The sequence below is a fragment of the Myotis nattereri genome, assembly GCF_964212035.1.
Source record: "Myotis nattereri genome assembly, chromosome: 14".
NCBI lineage: Eukaryota > Metazoa > Chordata > Mammalia > Chiroptera > Vespertilionidae > Myotis > Myotis nattereri.
In genome coordinates, this window is record NC_138089.1 from 27,955,356 (window position 1) to 27,973,219 (window position 17,864).

General features: G+C 38.6%; 1 protein-coding gene across 1 annotated transcript in view; it reads right to left on the minus strand.

Annotated features, from left to right (window-relative positions):
- Nucleotides 1–17,864, minus strand: part of RAF1 (Raf-1 proto-oncogene, serine/threonine kinase) — a 74,950-nt gene that overhangs the window by 8,461 nt on the left and 48,625 nt on the right. The window contains exons 3-10 of the mRNA XM_081105651.1: nt 14,371–14,483; nt 12,231–12,333; nt 11,779–11,936; nt 10,440–10,538; nt 7,481–7,634; nt 4,352–4,379; nt 4,118–4,245; nt 3,650–3,767 (exon numbers count right to left, since the gene is read on the minus strand). Coding sequence (XP_080961777.1) covers nt 3,650–3,767; nt 4,118–4,245; nt 4,352–4,379; nt 7,481–7,634; nt 10,440–10,538; nt 11,779–11,936; nt 12,231–12,333; nt 14,371–14,483 — 901 coding nt within the window. The remainder of the gene's footprint in view (nt 1–3,649; nt 3,768–4,117; nt 4,246–4,351; nt 4,380–7,480; nt 7,635–10,439; nt 10,539–11,778; nt 11,937–12,230; nt 12,334–14,370; nt 14,484–17,864) is intronic.

The following is a 17,864-nucleotide window of genomic DNA, read 5'->3' on the forward strand; positions in this document are numbered from 1 at the left end:
CTTTTCTTGGTTATTGTCCTCATCAGAATATAAACTCCATTAAGAGAAAGAATTTTTATCTGTTCACTGCTTCATTCCTAAGCCCCTACAAGAATGCTTGGTATTAGAAGAATGCTCAGGAAGTATTGCAAAGGAATGAATTCTAAGATGCAACTGTAAGCAAGATAAGTTATGAATTAACAAGCTGTCTGTCTGAGGCTCTGGAGTGGGAAGTGGGGACAGCCTCTGGTGGGTACACTGAGGACTTAGCTGTTCGCAGCCCAGGTTCAGAATCAGTTTCTGGCAGGTAAGTCAGGACTCAGGGCCCAGCCTAAGGCCCCCAGGCAAGTCTGTAGAATTAGGTCCCGGCTCAAATAGACTGCTCTCCAAACTATCCAAATACCTTTACAGCTGGCAATCTTCCAACATCTAAAGGACGGTACTTTATCATATTAGCAAGTAATATGAATGACAAAGGTAGTCAGCCTTTTTATGGAGGGTAGCTACATGAAGTAGTTAACCAGAACTCCTTACTTTCCCTTAATAGTAAAATCAGAAGCAAATATAGTACAAATAAGTTAAGACCTGTTCCTATAGGTTGTGTTTTTAATGAGATGTTGATATCTCATTTGTCACTGGAGAAGAAGAGCTGTTATCATTGGTAAATTTGGAATGTTTTTAACCTTTTTAAACACCAATTCATTTCCCCATTGGGATTGTCTAAAACTTATACACACACCCTGATTTCTAGAACAGAATAGAACCAACACCATTCCTCCTCTTATTGACTCAGTGAAAGTTATAAACTTCAGTGTTAGGCTGAGATGGGGATCCCCAGACAAGGGTTATACCAGACTGCTTGCCTCACACTAAGTGGCCTAAGACGGTTCTCCAGTTGAGAGATCTGCATGAGGGTTTTGCTGCCTTCTTCTCATGCTGTCAGTGATGGTCTCTGCAATCAGTCTACAGCCTCTATTGCTACCTTCATTCCCTTTAATGTGTTGTTTGTATTGAGCAGAGACTAACAAATCAGACCCCAAACTTGTTCTTAAGAGGAGGCTCTGTACTTGAACCCCAGGGCCGCCTCTTTACATAAAGTGAGTGAGCTTTTAGTTCATGGACCCGAGGTCTCCATCTCAGCTGCTTTGAGACCCTTCTGTTTACTTTCACACCTGCTAGGCAGAATAAAAAATTTTCAAAAATCATCAAAATAGCTCTCACTAATAAATTGAATAAAACAGTTTATACAGGAACCAGGAAAACAGTAACAAAGGGAGTGGCAGGGAGAGTACAGCACAAAACACTCAATCTAGAAATTATGGTTTCCTTGACCCATTTTTCTTCTTTATTCAGAGATCATGGCTCGCTTTTTGAGAGGCTGACTTTTCAGACTTTAAAAAACTAGAATCTTATCGATCAGACTGTCAAACCTCAGAGGGAAGGTAGGGGAGGGTGGGGTAAGGGGGAGAGATCAACCAAAGGACGTGTATGCATTCATATAAGCCTAACCAATGGACACAGACAGCAGGGGGGTGAGAGCATGAGTGGGGGGTTTGCGGGGGGTGGGGGGGATGGGGGGATGAGGACACATATGTAATACCTTAATCAATAAAGAAATTTAAAAAATAATAAAAAATACAACTAGAATCTTAAAAGCATTAGACATTATCTACCTTCTAACAGACTTTATGGCAGTAACACTATAACAAATACATCTTATCACAGTCTAAAAGCTCACATGATTGAGAAAAAACACAAGCTCATAAGCAGAACTGTGGCAAATCTAATGCTTTAAAAATTATGTGCTCAATCAGGAAACTTAAATTTGGGCACAATTTACACTGCATCTATTGGCTTTTAGCATATGCTTTAAAAAAATGTGGCATAAAAATGATTCAATGCTCCTAATGGAAGCATTAAAGCAATAGTCACTGCTCTAACTCCTGCAGTTACTCTCAGCCTTGTCTCAGGTACAAGCACCTCTCTCCTTTCCTAAGGGATCACTTAGACATTTGGGACATCCATCTGGATAATATTCTGCAAGAGTGTAATTTCTCAGAGACCCACAGGCAGGCCACTAGTATATTACATAGAATTTTCCAAGGAAAAGGAGTCATCCTACATGTAATTTACAAACATTCACTCCTGTGCCAGTCCCTTAAAGGAGAAATTTGTCAGATGATTAGTTACAAGTGGCAAACTCATATTCGTGAACTTAAGGTTCAAGTAATATTGGAGGTGTTTCTTCGTTTTCAAAACCTTGAATTTTAATGCTCTGTTCACGTGATGCTCTTAACCTCTCTCAATCTTTGCCCATTTACAAATAAAGATAATATGGGAGCATCCAAAGTAGAAATATAGGCATGTAGGCACTTTAGGTGTTTTTACTTTTTGTTTGCTTGCTTTGGTTTTTTTGCTTTTTAAAAATCTGAATTTATAAGAGATGTCTATTTAGGAACATGTAGCGTTTTAAAAGGCAATACTTCTTATGATGTTAACATCCTAAAGCCAGAGTCATTAAAAACCTAACAGAAAATGCCAAGTATTTAGTTGCCAAATATACAAGTTGTGGCTACAGACATTGCAATAGTACATTTCCTTCCAAGAGAAAAAAGTGTTTCCATTAGAATAAGAATACTAACAACTCCATAGATTCAACAAGTGAGCCTTTGAAAGCTTCCTTCCCTATTTGATTGGGATTCCCACAGCCAATCCCAGGGCAGAGCAAAGAGAAGCTGTTGCAGGAGGCTCCTGGCTCTCCTGTGTCCAGCTGTTTGACCAGGGGCATGATGGTTCCCCTCTCAGGACCTGTTTTCTTACATGTAAAATCTCTAAGGTGCTTTCCAGCTTTAAGTTTCTAGAATACATGCTCCCCTCATAGCAGCAGATTCTTACTCATTTAAGAAGCTTCAAAGCATGTCCCTCATGCAGCCTGTATTTAATCCCATGTAATAAAAGCCTAATATGCAAACTGACCAAACAGCAGAATAACCAGTCGCTATGACACACACTGACCACCAGGGGGGTAGATGCCCAACGCAGGAGCTGCCTCCTGCCCACAGGCCCCAGGCCGGCCAAGGTGGGTGCCAGTGGGGGCCCCTCGATCGCTCGACCGGTCGCCCTACAGATTGGGCCTGATCGCCAGACAGGCCTAGGGACCCTACCTGTGCATGAATTTCATGCACTAGGCCTCTAGTCCGTTTATAAGAAGATTCCCTGACGTTTAGGGCTCACCTCTTGTTCACCAATTTCTAATTATCCTGACAACCTTATACCAATTACAGCATTGTGGAGTCTAAAATGAATGCTATGAAATCTCACTGAAATATTAAACTCAATCTTCAGATGTAATCCAGTATCCCTAGGCAGCGGTTTTCAACCTGTGGGTCGCGACCATCAGAAAACACATATAGCATATCAGATATTTACATTATGATTCATAACAGTAGCAAAATTACAGTTATGAAGTAGCAACAAAAATAATTTTATGGTTGGGGGTCACCACAACATGAGGAACTGTATTAAAGGGTCATGGCATTAGGAAGGTTGAGAACCACTGCTCCTAGAGAGCGCTGCTGTGAGCTACAGAGCTTGCTGAATCCTATCCCCCTCCTATGCTCTCTGTACTGAAACTTGACTTCATCCCTTGAAGTAAAGGCCCCAAACTTACCATGCCACTTGCCCTTATAAACAGTGCCAAAGGAGCCTGACCCAATCCGAGTGGAGAGCATCACTTCACTGGCTTCTATTTCCCAGTAATAACTTGAATCTCTCTGTCCACGAGGCCTCTGAAACAATCAGATATTAAATACATTCCATGGAATGGTAAAGGTCTATTTAACAAGAGTTTCAAAGAAAAGATCAACTCCATCTATTCTCATACCTTTTAAAGATAAACATATTAACTATAATTCCAATTTTTATTTTTCAGAAAATACCACCTTAGTTGCACCCTCCCTTACAACAAACCAGCAAGTTTTCCTAATGCAAGCATACCAAAAATGGCACTGACATTTATAAAAGGATTCATCAAATGTTTTTTATTAGAGTCCCCTGCCTCCCAAAATTAAAAGCATTCTCATTTCTAAGTTTTTCTTACTGAACCCTAACCTGCAGGAGATACTTTGGCCATACTCACAATTTTGTTTTTCTCCTGGGTCCCAGATCCTGGTGCCCGCTCTCTCTGTGCTGGCACAGGGGTTTTGGGCTGTGACCAGCCCGTTGGGCTCAGATTGTTGGGGCTGCTGGACAAGGCTGAAGGTGAGGCTTAATAGACAAGATAAACAAAATCCACACATGGATAAGCCAAAAGATGATACACAACATTAAGAGCAAAAACCCATTACTATTTGCTAAGACTTTGGACAAGTACCTGATTCACTGTGACTTCGGATTGCATCCTGAAACAGAAAAGGAAAGCTGGTCAATTTCGGCACTAGAAAAGATGTTCTCTGGGGAAGAGGGAGGGGAGGATTTGCAAGAACAAAGTAGATGACAAAATTTCTAAAATACAGTCTAATTATACACTTTCCTTCAATTAAATTCACCAAATGTCACTGCCTAATACTTCTAAGATTGTTATCAAATATTAGGAGGACTGATGTTAATTTTTCATATATGATGAAAACCAAATTATCTCAGAAGAAGGCAATGCACACAGCAAACATACACTTTAAGGAAGGCTAGCAAAGGTACTATCAGCTAAGATCTTTCCAATGCTTGGGGATCTTGCTCCCGTAAGGCAACAAAAAAAGTGGGGATTCAGTGGCAAGCTCACTCTTACTCCTGTAGGAGTTCATCAGGGCACATTGGCCAGAAGCTGGATTTGATACGAGTGAGCCATGACTTTATCACTTTATCCAAGCCTAAAAATCATGGAAAGATGAAAGGATCATAATCTCCTAGTCCAATACTTACATTTTACATAAAAGAAAGCAGTGTAACAGGTCAAAAGACCTGGCCAGGGTCACACTGCCAGTGAGTGGCAGAACTAAAACAAGAAATGGTCACGAGGGAATCTCAGCTCGTTCACCACAAAATGCTCTTCAGACCTTATGGGTAAGCTCTGAAATTAGTTACTCTCTATGTGGGTAAGACGTCAAATGCTATCTGTAGAATTTATCACAAACTGGGTGAAAGTTAAATCACAAGGCCCTCCACAAGACCTAAGTACTCAATTTATATATCCTCACTTAAGAGTATATAAATAGTAACAATATAAAACCACTTGGCCCCCACATCCTCAAAAAGTGTGTTTTTCTGGGAAATCCTATTCTCTTTGTTCTCTCTGTGTCACCATAGTTAAGGTAAGATACTTTTTTTCACACAACTATTACTGGAATGCTGCCACTCCGTAACATCTTCACAAGATTTAAAGAAAAATCATAAACCAAGTTGCCCTTCCTGGCCTTTGGCAGCCCCACCAAAGCATCTTCACAGTTCACCAATAAAGCCTGGATCTGGGGTCCCACACCTGGCAAGTCTTCAAGAATCACCTAGAGAGGTGTTTAATGTCACAGATTCCCATCCCCACTAGGACTGAGTAAGCATGTTTGGGAGAGCGGGTGGGAAGTCCAGGAATTTGTATGGTTTTAAGTACAACAGGATGGCTGCCAGGAGGGGAGAATATTGGCTAAAAATAAACCTGAATTTTATTAAATACGCAGCAGCTACAGCTTTATTATCCAACTAATCTATTACTTGTTTTTAGTTAAAGCATGGCACAATGAATTTTATTGACCAGGATTATATTCCCATACACTAGGATTTTTTCTTAATGTCACAGTAATTTTCTTCCTTATATCTATTCTATACAGCATATTTTATTCTGTACTAATATCTACAGTTGGACTTATTTATCCTAAAAGGGACCTTTCAAACATCTTGGAATCTAAATATTAAAGCAAGAATGTATACTTTAAGAATGCTGAATCATATGTGATAAAAACAAATCAAAATTTGCTATCTCATGTTTCTCTCTCCCTCTCCCTTCCTCTCTCTCTAAAATCAATAAAAACATATCCTCAGGTGAGGATTAAATAAATAAAGTACAGAGAGGATTAAGCACATGGCAGTGCTGGTTATTTTATAGTAAAAATTAAAAAATTTTCACTTTTAATGTTTCCTTTAAATATTAGAGTATTTACACAGGAACAAGTCATATAGAAAAAATAAGTAACGGATATATTACCATATGATTAACAGGGCTAATTATGATAAGAAATAGAAATAAAATTCACAGCTTCTATATACATGACCTCCTCACAATAATCCTGTGATACTCGAAGTGTGTCCCTCCTGACAAATGACTACTTAGACCCCATATCAGAAGCCAAGTTTTTTGTTGAGTTCCTGCCGCCTCTGATTGGTAGGACAAGTGATTTGAGGGTTGAGTGAGGTAAGCTGCGCCTGAAGTGGCAGGTATCCCTGAGGTTCTTCAAGGAACAAATCATGATGTAGAGAGAGCAGTTATCTCTGATAAGTTTTAACAAAGGATTTTCAGGGCATATCAACCAAACTGACACATTTGGTTTTTAAACAAGGTATAAATAGAATAGTGGTGCTGTACCAACCAAATAAATCTAGCTAGCATTGGTCTTGGATTGGAAATGATTTAAAAAAATTTTAATGCCCTTAGCTTCAAAATCACACTTGAGAAACTAATTTCACCTGTCAGCAATACCACAGACAGTATTTTTTTACTCATATGTGCTCTATTTCCAAAAAAGAAAAAGCAAGTCTGACAATAAATATAAAATTTAACTTAGTGATTGTTTTCTTTCTGACAGTCTACTGTCTTGACAGTCTTAGCAATCCTGTTAATTGACAAGAAAGCAAAGGCATAAAGAAGAATACCTACTCTTCCCCTCAAACAAAATCCTCTGGACCACGCCCTGGGAGAAGCATTCAGGCTGTTATTCTAGTCCAAAGCAATGAGAAATAAAGAAGAATGAAGAACAAAGGAAGTAGTTTTAAGTGTATTCAGTTGTTATTAAAGGTGAACTAGAAAGCAAACCAAACAAATAGAACATACCAAAAGCCAAGAAAAGAAAAGGCAGTTTGAAAGCACTAGCTTTGGGCACTTTTACATCTCCCTAAATACCTGCTTATTAAAATCCTGACCACCCTTTGATTTCTAAATAAAAACATTTAAAGTCTTTCAGAGTTTGTAGTTCTCCATCACTATTATTTCCTTTCCCACACCAAAATGAAACTACTTATTAGCTTATTCACTAGCTCACTGAAATCCTATTCAAATCTAACATGGAAAAAATGAATTCAAGTGTTAACATTTCTTCAGGAAATTTTAGTTCTCCACTTGAATGATATACCAACCAGATTACTCAGCCAATCTAAAGATGTAGTGGATAAAAAAGAAATTTAAAAAGTTCAGAGATCTGAGAAAGTGCTTATCAGATTTGAAACCCAACTCTCTGGCACAACAGTCAATCCCACCCGAATTGACTGATTCCCATCACCACCCACAGGGCCCTATTATTACCTCAATCATCCTGCTGTCCACAGGTAGGGTAGTGCTGACCATGTGGACATTAGGTGTGGATGTCGACCTCTGCCTCTGCGAGAGGGAACCTTCAGAGGAGGGGCTGGAGGTGTTGAATGTAAAGGCGTGGGGCGTGGAGTATCTATGCTGGGAACTAAGTGAGGAGAAGAAAGACAATTCCATGACTGACATGCATGCCTCCCCACTGGAAAAGTCATTCAACTACCTACTTTATTAAGATCCTTGGGACACCCTAGCAGGTGTAGCTCATTGGTTGGGCATCATCCCGTGCACTGAAAGGTTGCCTGTTCAATCCCTGTCGGCACTTGACAGAGTTGCAGGCTCGATGCCTGAGTTGTGGGCTCAATCCTCAGGAGGGAGGAGGGTGCAGGAGGCGGCTGATCAATGTTGTGCTCTCACATTGGTAAGTTTCTCTCTATCTCCCTCTCCCTCTCCCTAAAAAATCAATACACATTATTTAAAAAAAGAAAAAGGAAAAAAGATACTCTGTGGTAAACCCTACTTACTTGTACTACATTACAACCTTTTACAAAATGTTCTTTCAATATGCATCATTTAAAATTTTTCCTGTGTGGATGCTTTAGCATGCAAATTTTTGAAAAGGAAGTAATACATGCTCTTGGAATTTATGGGAAAAGAACAACATCTAGAGCAGTGGTTCTCAACCTTCCTAATGCCGCGACCCTTTAATACAGTTCCTCATGTTGTGGTGACCCCCAATTTCATTGTTACAAATTGAACGTTAATTAAAGCATAGTGATTAATCACAAAAACAGTATGTAATTATATATGTGTTTTCCGATGGTCTTAGGCGACCCCGGAGAAAGAGTCGTTCGACCCCCAAAGGGATTGCGACCCACAGGTTGAGAACCCCTGGCCTAGAGAATACTCCAGACCATCTCTGGAAAAGAGCAGATTAGCATTGCCAACCTAAGCTAGCTAGAACTTGCCCAGTTTAATTTAGAAACTAAATCAGAGAATTTTAAGGAAAATTATTTAATGGTTAGACCTGCTGAGCACATCTACAAAAAGGCCAGCATTTTATCTACCTCTCCTTCCATAACCAACTCACAAAGTCTGTTAATATGAGTTTATTTATTTATTTATTTATTTATTTATTTTTATCCTCACCTGAGGATATTTTTCCATCTATTTTTAGAGAGGGGAAGAGAGAGGGAAAGACAGAAGGAAATACTGATGTGAGAGAAACACATCGACTGGCTGCCCCGACCAGGGAGGACCTGCAATCGAGGTACGTACCCCTGACCAGAATTGAAACCTGGAGCTTTGGTCCACAGGCCGACACTCTACCTACTGAGCCAAACCAGTTAGGGCGTGAATTCCATTTTTAGGTTGCAATATCTAACTGTGAATTAATCACTCGCCTCTTGCAGCCAATGCTACTCTCCCACCAACCAGAATGGAAACACACATTAAATATAACATTTTCACTATTTGCTCTAAAGATGTTTTGTTCAGATTCAAATAACCCATGCATGAATTCAAGGGATAAAAGGCTAGTTTTTCTAGTGGAAATTGTTCTATTGCCTTGAAAAATTGCCTTCGAAGGTAATTCAATGTTTATAACCTCAGAGGCCTGGTTTCTTCTGTGAAATCTTCAGAAGCAAGTACAGTTTTTTTGGTCAGACTTGCTTTTCAAATTATCAAGGAAAACAAAATCATACACAAATATATATCCAGATACTATTTCGATACAAATCTCTTGTTCTAAGATATGCTACTTTTAACAATTCTATGGTGGTTTCATAAAGGCCATTAAATATTATATGATCGTATACACATTAAAGTCAGACTTTTTACAAAGAGGTAGCTATTACTTTAGGTTTCAAATTCACATGTAACAAGCAAGATGTAAAGTCAACAAACGCTCATTTTAAAGGTGGAAAACAGTAAAGAAAAAGTATGTTCAAAATCACAGGTGCATAACAAAGGGTGTTTACATAAAAATACCACCAAAAAGTGGATTTTTAACCTTTGCTGACCAGGTTTTGTCTGCATGTTTCAATTATCCCTGTGAATTTCAATTTAACTGCAGAAAAGAAACACTATTAAAGTAGAATGTCTTGGCATTGAGATTACAAAGCAGAAAATTTAATGTTAGCATCCCTTTAAAAAATGAAAATTGTATCAAAAGTATGTTGTTTCAGGAGTCTTTGTATTTACAATATTTATGCAAATTTGTGAACAAGCTTTCATTTTGATCAAGCTGATCATCTACATTTTTGTATAAAACTGAAGACTCAAAAAATACATATGTAATTAGATTCTTTTTAAAGATAGCAGTCTATTAAATACCATGGTCTTAGCAATGCAAGGCCATAATAAGTTCAGTAATTGAGCACTGAGCTATGAACCAGACGGTCACAGTTCGATTTCCGGTAAGGGCCCATGCCTAAGTTGCAGACTCAATCCCCAGTAGGGGGTGTGCAGGAGGCAGCCGATTAATGATTCTCTCTCATCATTGATGTTTCTATCTCCCTCTTCCTTCCTCTCTGAAATCAATAAAAATATATTAAAATAAGAAAAAAGCTTTTTAAAAAAGTTTTATTACATCATTTTACATAGTTTTGGGACCCTTCCCCTGAGGCTCACCTCACTACATACTGAAGGCAGCAAAAATCTCAAGGTTTTTAAAATATGATGAGATATTAAGGGGCATACATGATAATAGAAGAAACCTCTAGTAAGAGTCACTTTCCAGAATGTAAGAACCACAGGACCACAAAAAGAAAGTTCCACATTTTTCTCTAACACCAATAAAATAGCAAAGGGTTTACAGAGAGAGGAGAGAATGCAAAAAAAAACACCCAAAAAACCTTTTCTTTTATATTCAGGATGCAATCCCACCTCTTAAGTCCCCATTATAACTTAAAAAAAAAAAAAAAAAAAAAAAAAAAGCTGTAGTAAAAAAATTTACCTAACAGGCATCCGGGAAACAGACTCTCGCATCCGACGCATTGTCAAAGAAGGCAGTGCTGGGACCCCACTATCACCAAGAGTGGAATTTGGAAACAATCTAAATGAAATCAGAGAAAGACTAGTTTATAGACTTGTAGTTATTTTATAGTCAGCCTGACTTCCTTGTAAATTAAAGCTCCTCAAACTGAACTTTTCCTATTCACATTTTCTTTGATCATTTTAGGCTACCCAGAGTAAAGAGACCATCAACCCAAATGACTGGGTTTGAATAACCACAAATTGTGAACAATATTGACCTGCCAATGAGCATGCAGGCTCTACGTGTTTCTAGGAAATACTGGCCCAATGTCCAACTATGTCAAAATATTTTTTAAAGCTCCAGTAAGGCACATTATAACATAAATCATGTAGAGCTTTTCTGGAAACATTCTGTCTCAGAAACACATAGATGAAAAGACTGAAATATAAAGAATAAGTCACATTCAGCACCAAAAGTCATAAATAAGAGAAGTGGTGGTGAGATGAGTACTTATGCTCAGCAATTTCACATTACCTCAGGTAATCCCCACAAGAACACTGCCAGGAAGGTAATAACCTTCTTCCCCCCCAGATAAGTGAATCAAGGGGCTCAGAGGTAGTTATAGTTATTGACAACATCAAAATTTTGACCCATGTCTGCTGGACTCCAAAGCTTGTGCCATTTATCCTATACAAGGTCTCTGTAAAAGCAACATGTCACTACCACAAAAGTAAAAAAGATGTTCCCATTGTGGTTTAATGATAACACTCCCTTAGTTTATCCCTCAAAAAAGGATAAGACTTTGACTTTTCATATTCCTATATTGAGTTTTAAAAAGCACTCTGGAATATGTACCTTTAACTTAAACCTTACTAAAAGATACTTCTTCTATATGATATACATTTTGATAACTGGTTTATCTCCTGAGGGATACAAATGTCTTTTAAGGTTTTAGATTCAAATAATTTCAAAACTGTTTCTCCAGTTTGAGGTGAAGATGGTGTCTATTAGCGAACTACTAGCTGACACTGTCGTTTTGGTTCCTGTATCCCTTTGTTCTTTGCATTACTGAATCGTGGTATCTCAATCTCTCTATGACGGATTAACAGCCCTAACTGCTCATTTTAGAGAGTTATGCTGCACTAAAACTCACTGGTTTCAGATATGTCATGTTTCTAAAGTAGATGGTTTCTAGTCACGATAATTCATTTACCAAGTCCAAATCCCTGACTTGTCAGTCAAATATACAATAAGCATCCTCAAGTGATGTTATACATCCCCAACCCTTATATTATGTTAATAAAGAATAATGCCTTACAAGAGTTGTCTGACATTACTCCAGTCCACACACATAGTAGGTACTTTGGTGCTACAATGCTCGTGAAATTTGTAGCCACAAGTCTGACATCGAAATCCATTTAGCAAAAACTTCTGACACATGTCACAGAAGGCAAGCTTCAGGAAGGTCTTCCGAGCCTGGAGCGACAAGAACACGTGTAAATTATGCTGAATAAATGAAAGGTGGCAAAAGACAAAATAATTTCTTTCTTGACCCCCAATAGATTTCATAAATAAAGAATTGTACTTCCAACATTTGTAATATTCATACCTAGAAATTAAAGTATATCTGTGACTAATGAAGCCTAAACTGCCTTAATGTAAAACAATGGCATAATTAAAGCTTTAGATATATGCTTATTAACTTGGAGAAATTCCTGCTAGCCAAAACACTCAATTATGCCACAAAGAGAGAACAGATCTGCAACTTACAAAGTTGTGTGTGGTGAGAGGAACATGATCCAGGAAGTCTACTTGAAGTTCTTCTCCAATCAAGGAGGCAGCATCAGTATTCCAATCTAAACGTGCTTTTTTACTAAAGAGGATTTTAAAAAAACATACAAAAGGAAAATATTTAAACAAGGTGAGAGCTCTATTATTATTGGAATCCAGGTTGGTTGGTTTACACAATGAAATATAGCAATCTCATTATGTAAATATGCAATAAATTGGACTTTGTGGTATTAAATCCTATTAAAAATCCTAAAGAACCTATAAAACAGGTTATAAATACTGCTACAGTGGCAATATTTAATCATTTGCTTACTTCAATCCAGAAGATAAATAGAAAGGAATCACAAATGAAATGCATTTTTCTATTAATAAACAATAGGCTCAAGTCTGTAGTTTGCAGGCTCTATAAATAAAAGCTGACAGCTGACTTGACTGTCTTAATATTTATTCTGAGACCACTCTTTCGGTGCCTAGAATATACAAGACAGAAAAATCGATACATTGAAGTAAAATGTAATGCCCAGCTCCTTTCTCATGTCTTGTCTAATTAATTAGGCCCATCATCCTGAATGATGAATACCCTCAGGTAGGGAGAGACCACCACCATTCAAACCTTTGTTTACCAGAAGACTATTCCAGCCTTTTTTCTTTGTTTTTGTTTCCAATAGTAAATCATCAATCCCTTAATATAATTCCTGAAACAAGGTCTGGGAAGTCCTGTTTTGTCCTAAAGAAAAAAGACGGCAGCCCTATTTTCCAATCAGTCTTCAGGTGCTGTCTATCCAAGAAATAATGTAGGGTAGTTCTAAATCAATGCAGCCTCAGATGGGACTGGAATGGACCAAGCTCCTCCTTATCTCAGAATCTCTCTAACCTTTTTTCTTATATGACAGGTTTATTTCTCACAGCTTTGGAGGCTAGAAGTCTTAAGATCAGGGTGCCAGAAAGGTTAGGTTCTGGAAAGAGCCCTCTTCCTGGCTTGAAGGTGGCTGCCTTTGCACTGTATCCTCACGTAGGTAGAATCTCTAGTCTTTAAGGAGCACTATAGATTGGCTTGGGGACCAACCTGGGGCTACACCCAAATAAAGATGACATCTGCTTCGAAGATTTGCACTTTAACACCACCTCCTAAGCTAAGAGAAATAGCATAAATAGAGGAATTTATGCTCACCTCTTTGAGTAGACTCATTTCTGGGCCATACTCTCAAACTGGGAACTCCCTCAAATATTACAAATGTTAACTGAAGCTCAATAACAGAACTAGCACTTTGCAATAAGGTAAAGATAGGTTATTTATCCACATTTTTGGGGTATGGTAACAGATAATGTGTGATTATAAGTGGCTCTGATATGCTGGTGTATTATTCCTAGCCTCGCAGGGGTTGCTTCTTTTGTGCCACTCAATCTTCCTTGAAGCAGAAATTCTTCTGCATCTTTTAGCCCTGTGTTATACTATAGGGATTCAGTAAACTTAACTGAATAAAAATAAATGAGTGAATTACAAGAGAGTCAATCTCTTGGGAATAGCATTCTTTATCTATAAACAATAATGCAACACTTTGTGAGTACCTATGTGTGCACTGCATTACTGCAAACACAAAAAAACTTTGCTCTCAAAAAATCTGACATTACTGTTTCCATCTATGGAAGCATCAAACATGCATTTTATTTTTCAATGCAATGTGGTGTTTTTTTAAAAATATATTTTTATTGATTTCAGAGAGGAAGGGAGAGGGAGAGAAAAAACATCAATGATGAGAGAGAATCATTGATTGGCTGCCTCCTGCACACCCCCTACTGGGGATCAAACCCGCAACCCGGGCATGTGTAGTATCCCTAGCCTCGGAGGGGATGCTTCGATTAGAATCGAACCTGGGACCCTTCAGTCCACAGGGTGACGCTCTATCCACTGAGCCAAACCAGCTAGGGTTCAACGCAGTGTTTTTAAGCAATAATTTCAAGCTCTTAGTATTTTATTTTTCTGAATTGTCTCTTTATAAACAAGGATATACAAATATACAATATTTTACAGGAAGCTAGTATATTGTTTTAAAAATGGAAAACAGTTATTTGAAGATCCTTACTAGCATTGAGAAGGGAGCTAATTTTGAGTTCTTACCCTTTGTGTTCGTGGAGAAGTCTGAACACTGCGCAGCACTCTGGTTGCAGGCCCCTCACCTTGAGTGCTTTCATAAGGCAGTCATGCAAGCTCATTCCATTTCGTACATTGACCTACAAACAAAGGACCATCTTTAGGACCAACACAGGTTGCACACCCTTGGAAAAACAAGCACAGAAATAAATGCACCAGTCTGCAAGGGTGCACGTAGAAAGATATTTATAGCAGCATTGCTTATAATGGTGTACACACACACACAGAATGTCTAGCAATAGGTGAGCACTTGAATAAAATACAGAACATCTGTGTATGTCACAGTATGCCCCTACCACATTGCTCATAATGACCTGGAGGGAGGGGTGTCCATGATATGTTAACTGGGGGGGGAAATGTTTTTGTGAATAATACAGAGTAAGGTATTTAAAGGGTGGAGAACATATATATGTATCTGTGTGAAAAGATATACACCTAGCTGTTAACATCGAGAGTGGTTGGAAAAGATAAAATAATACTTTCCCTTTACACATAGCTAATTTGTCTGACTCACTGAAATGTACATGCAAGCATAAACATCCACCAGAAAGAAGAAGAAGCCAATCTGATCTATAAACAAACGAGTCTTTCTGATCAAAAATTTGTATTTCAAACTATTTTCAACCAAATAGTTGATCTTCATAAAAAAAATTTCCATCTTGCCCTGGTGAGGTGGCTCAGTTGGTTGGAGTGTCATCCTGTGCACCAAGGGGTTGTGGGTTCGATTTCCGGTTGGGGCACCGATCTAGGTTGCAGGTTCAATTCCTGGTCACGTAGGGGAGACAACCAATTGATGGTCCTCACATCAATGTTTGTCTCTCTCTCTCTCTCTCTCTCTCTCTCTCTCTCTCTCTCTCTCTCTCAAGTAAATTAAAACATATTTTTGGATGAGGATTTTCAAAAAAATTCCCATCTCATTTGCACTTCACACTAGTGAGGGCAAGCAGGAAATGAATGGGATAGGATTCTGCCCTGCTGTAAGGACAACCACCACTGCTAGTTTAAATAAATGTGCACAACATTCCACGTAGTCTCAGCATTTATGCCTCTCCACAGTCCCCTGTTCCCAATCCTTAAGGGTTAGGCACTCAGAGGCCTGGTAGAATGTGTGAGTGTCCATGGTGCTAATAAGGGCAGCTATATAAAAATTTCAACTAAAATCTTAAAGGGTTTTTATACAGCTATATACTTTATTTTTAAAGCCAATAAAGTTGACACAATGTAAGGCAACTAGAGTCAGTATGGCCAGTAAGGAGAGCAGAATGTAATAGCAGTATTTGTGAACTGCCCACAGTGGAGCTCCCCGACTAGGTGAAAGAGTAACAGATGCCAGTGGCTGACCCAGCCCCTTCCCAGAGGAACGGGAGTGTATTTTGTATCTATTATAAAGGCTTAAAATATTTTAAAACATTCATTTAAAATGTTACATAACAAGTTTATTTTAAAGGTTTCTTGAAGCAGTGATACTCTTGAAAAGATCACACTAACTTCCAGCTTTTCAGAAAAAAACCCCAAACAAGTAAAGTGAAATAATAATGAGCTGAACCCTGGCCACTGTGGTTCAGTCGGTTGGAGCATAGTCCTGTACAAACGAAAGGTTGAGGGTTCAATTCCCATTCACGGCACATACCCAGGTTGTGGGTTCAATCCCCAGTAGGAGGGGGTATATAGGAGGTGACCAATCGATGTTTTACTCTCATATCTCTTCCTCTCCCTCTCTTTTTCTCTCTCTCCCTCCCTTCCTTTTTCCCTCCCTCCTCCCCCACCTCTCTCTCATCCATTAAAACAGGGGTCCTCAAACTATGGCCCGCGGGCCACATGCGGCCCACCGAAAACATTTGTTTTTTTACTTCAAAATAAGATATGTGCAGTGTGCATAGGAATTTGTTCATAGGTTTTTTTTTAAAACTATAGTCCGGCCCTCCAACGGTCTGAGGGACAGTGAACTGGCCCCCTGTTTAAAAAGTCTGAGGATCCCTGCATTAAAGCATGTCCTCTGGTGAGGATTGAAAGGGGGAAAAAAAAGAGAACAAAATAATAAAATAAACTGAACTATGAAGATAAGAACAGCAAGAATGAGGACAACAAAGAGTGATAAACACATCCTAAGAGTATCATACATGACCTGCATCAAACACTGTGCAGCAGTGCTTTGAAAGCTGTAAAGTGATACCTGTATTATATCATTAATCTTCATTAAAATTAACAGTCTCCAAGAGTTAGACAGTTCTTTAAATATCTTCTAATCCAGTGGGGTTCTCAAATGTAGCTGCCACTGGAATCATACAAGGGGCTTGTGAAATATAGATTCCCAGCCTCTCCCCTCCAAAACACAAGGATTGTGATTCAATTAATCTTTAATGAAGCCCAGGAATCTCTATTTTAACGTGCTTTGCCAGGTGATTCTAACTGTAAACAACAGTCCTCGCTATGGGCCAATTACTCATCCAACAATAAGCAGCCGCAGCAACTGTCAAAGAGAGACATGTTTACAAAACAAATGACAAGAAAAAATTCAAAACATAAGCAACTACTACTTTATTACTTCTAAAATTATTTAAATCAGATATACATCTTCTCTGTCATTCTCTCTACAACTCCCCATAGATACATGTTGAAACTGGTTACATCTAATTTCTGGAGCCCATTAAGTAATGATGAGAGTTGTTTCGGGTTCCAGCAGTGAAGCAACCTGGGGCTAATTAGAAACAGCTGACTGATGGTGTTGGCCAGCAAGCAACTCCTTTCTTCTTCAGCACTCCCCTAAGCTGGGAGCCTGGTGAAAGAAGCTGGTTCTTTCAGAGACAGAGGGTCCATCTCGAGTCAAAGAAATAGGAGAAACTAACTTTCTCTACTGAACCTTCTCTTGAGCTGTAGGAGAAATCAAGTTTCCAAATCACTGGTTCCCAACTACCAGTTGTGTTCAAATGAAGGCTGCCAAGGACTATACAGATGTAGAAAAAAACTCAAGAAATAATCATAGCTACCATTTTACTTATGAATTAGCCACTGTATTCAGCATGCCTCATTTCATAAAGGTCAGGAAACAGAGCCTCAAAATATTATGTAACCTGTCTAAATGACACAGCTAATAAAAGGCAACACTGGGATTTAAGTTTGGGCCTGCTTTCTTAAAGGTCCATACACTTAATCATTATGCCAAACTCAGTTCCCAGCCTTCCAGGCAAACTAACAGTGGATGGGGATAGAGAAGATAACTGCAATGACGCCCAGAAGCCGCAACAAGTGATCTTCAGCTCCCATCACATTCATACTTCCACCTGGGCTCTCCATTTAAAGTTAGAAAATTGAAATAGTAGGTAAAAATCACTTTGCAAATGCAAGACTACTGTTGAAATATAAGGGGATTGTTACTATTTATTTTGCCAGACATTAAACTTTCATTTTTAGGAAACAAAAATAAATCAACTTTAAATGCCTTTTGAGTTCAAATGTACCTT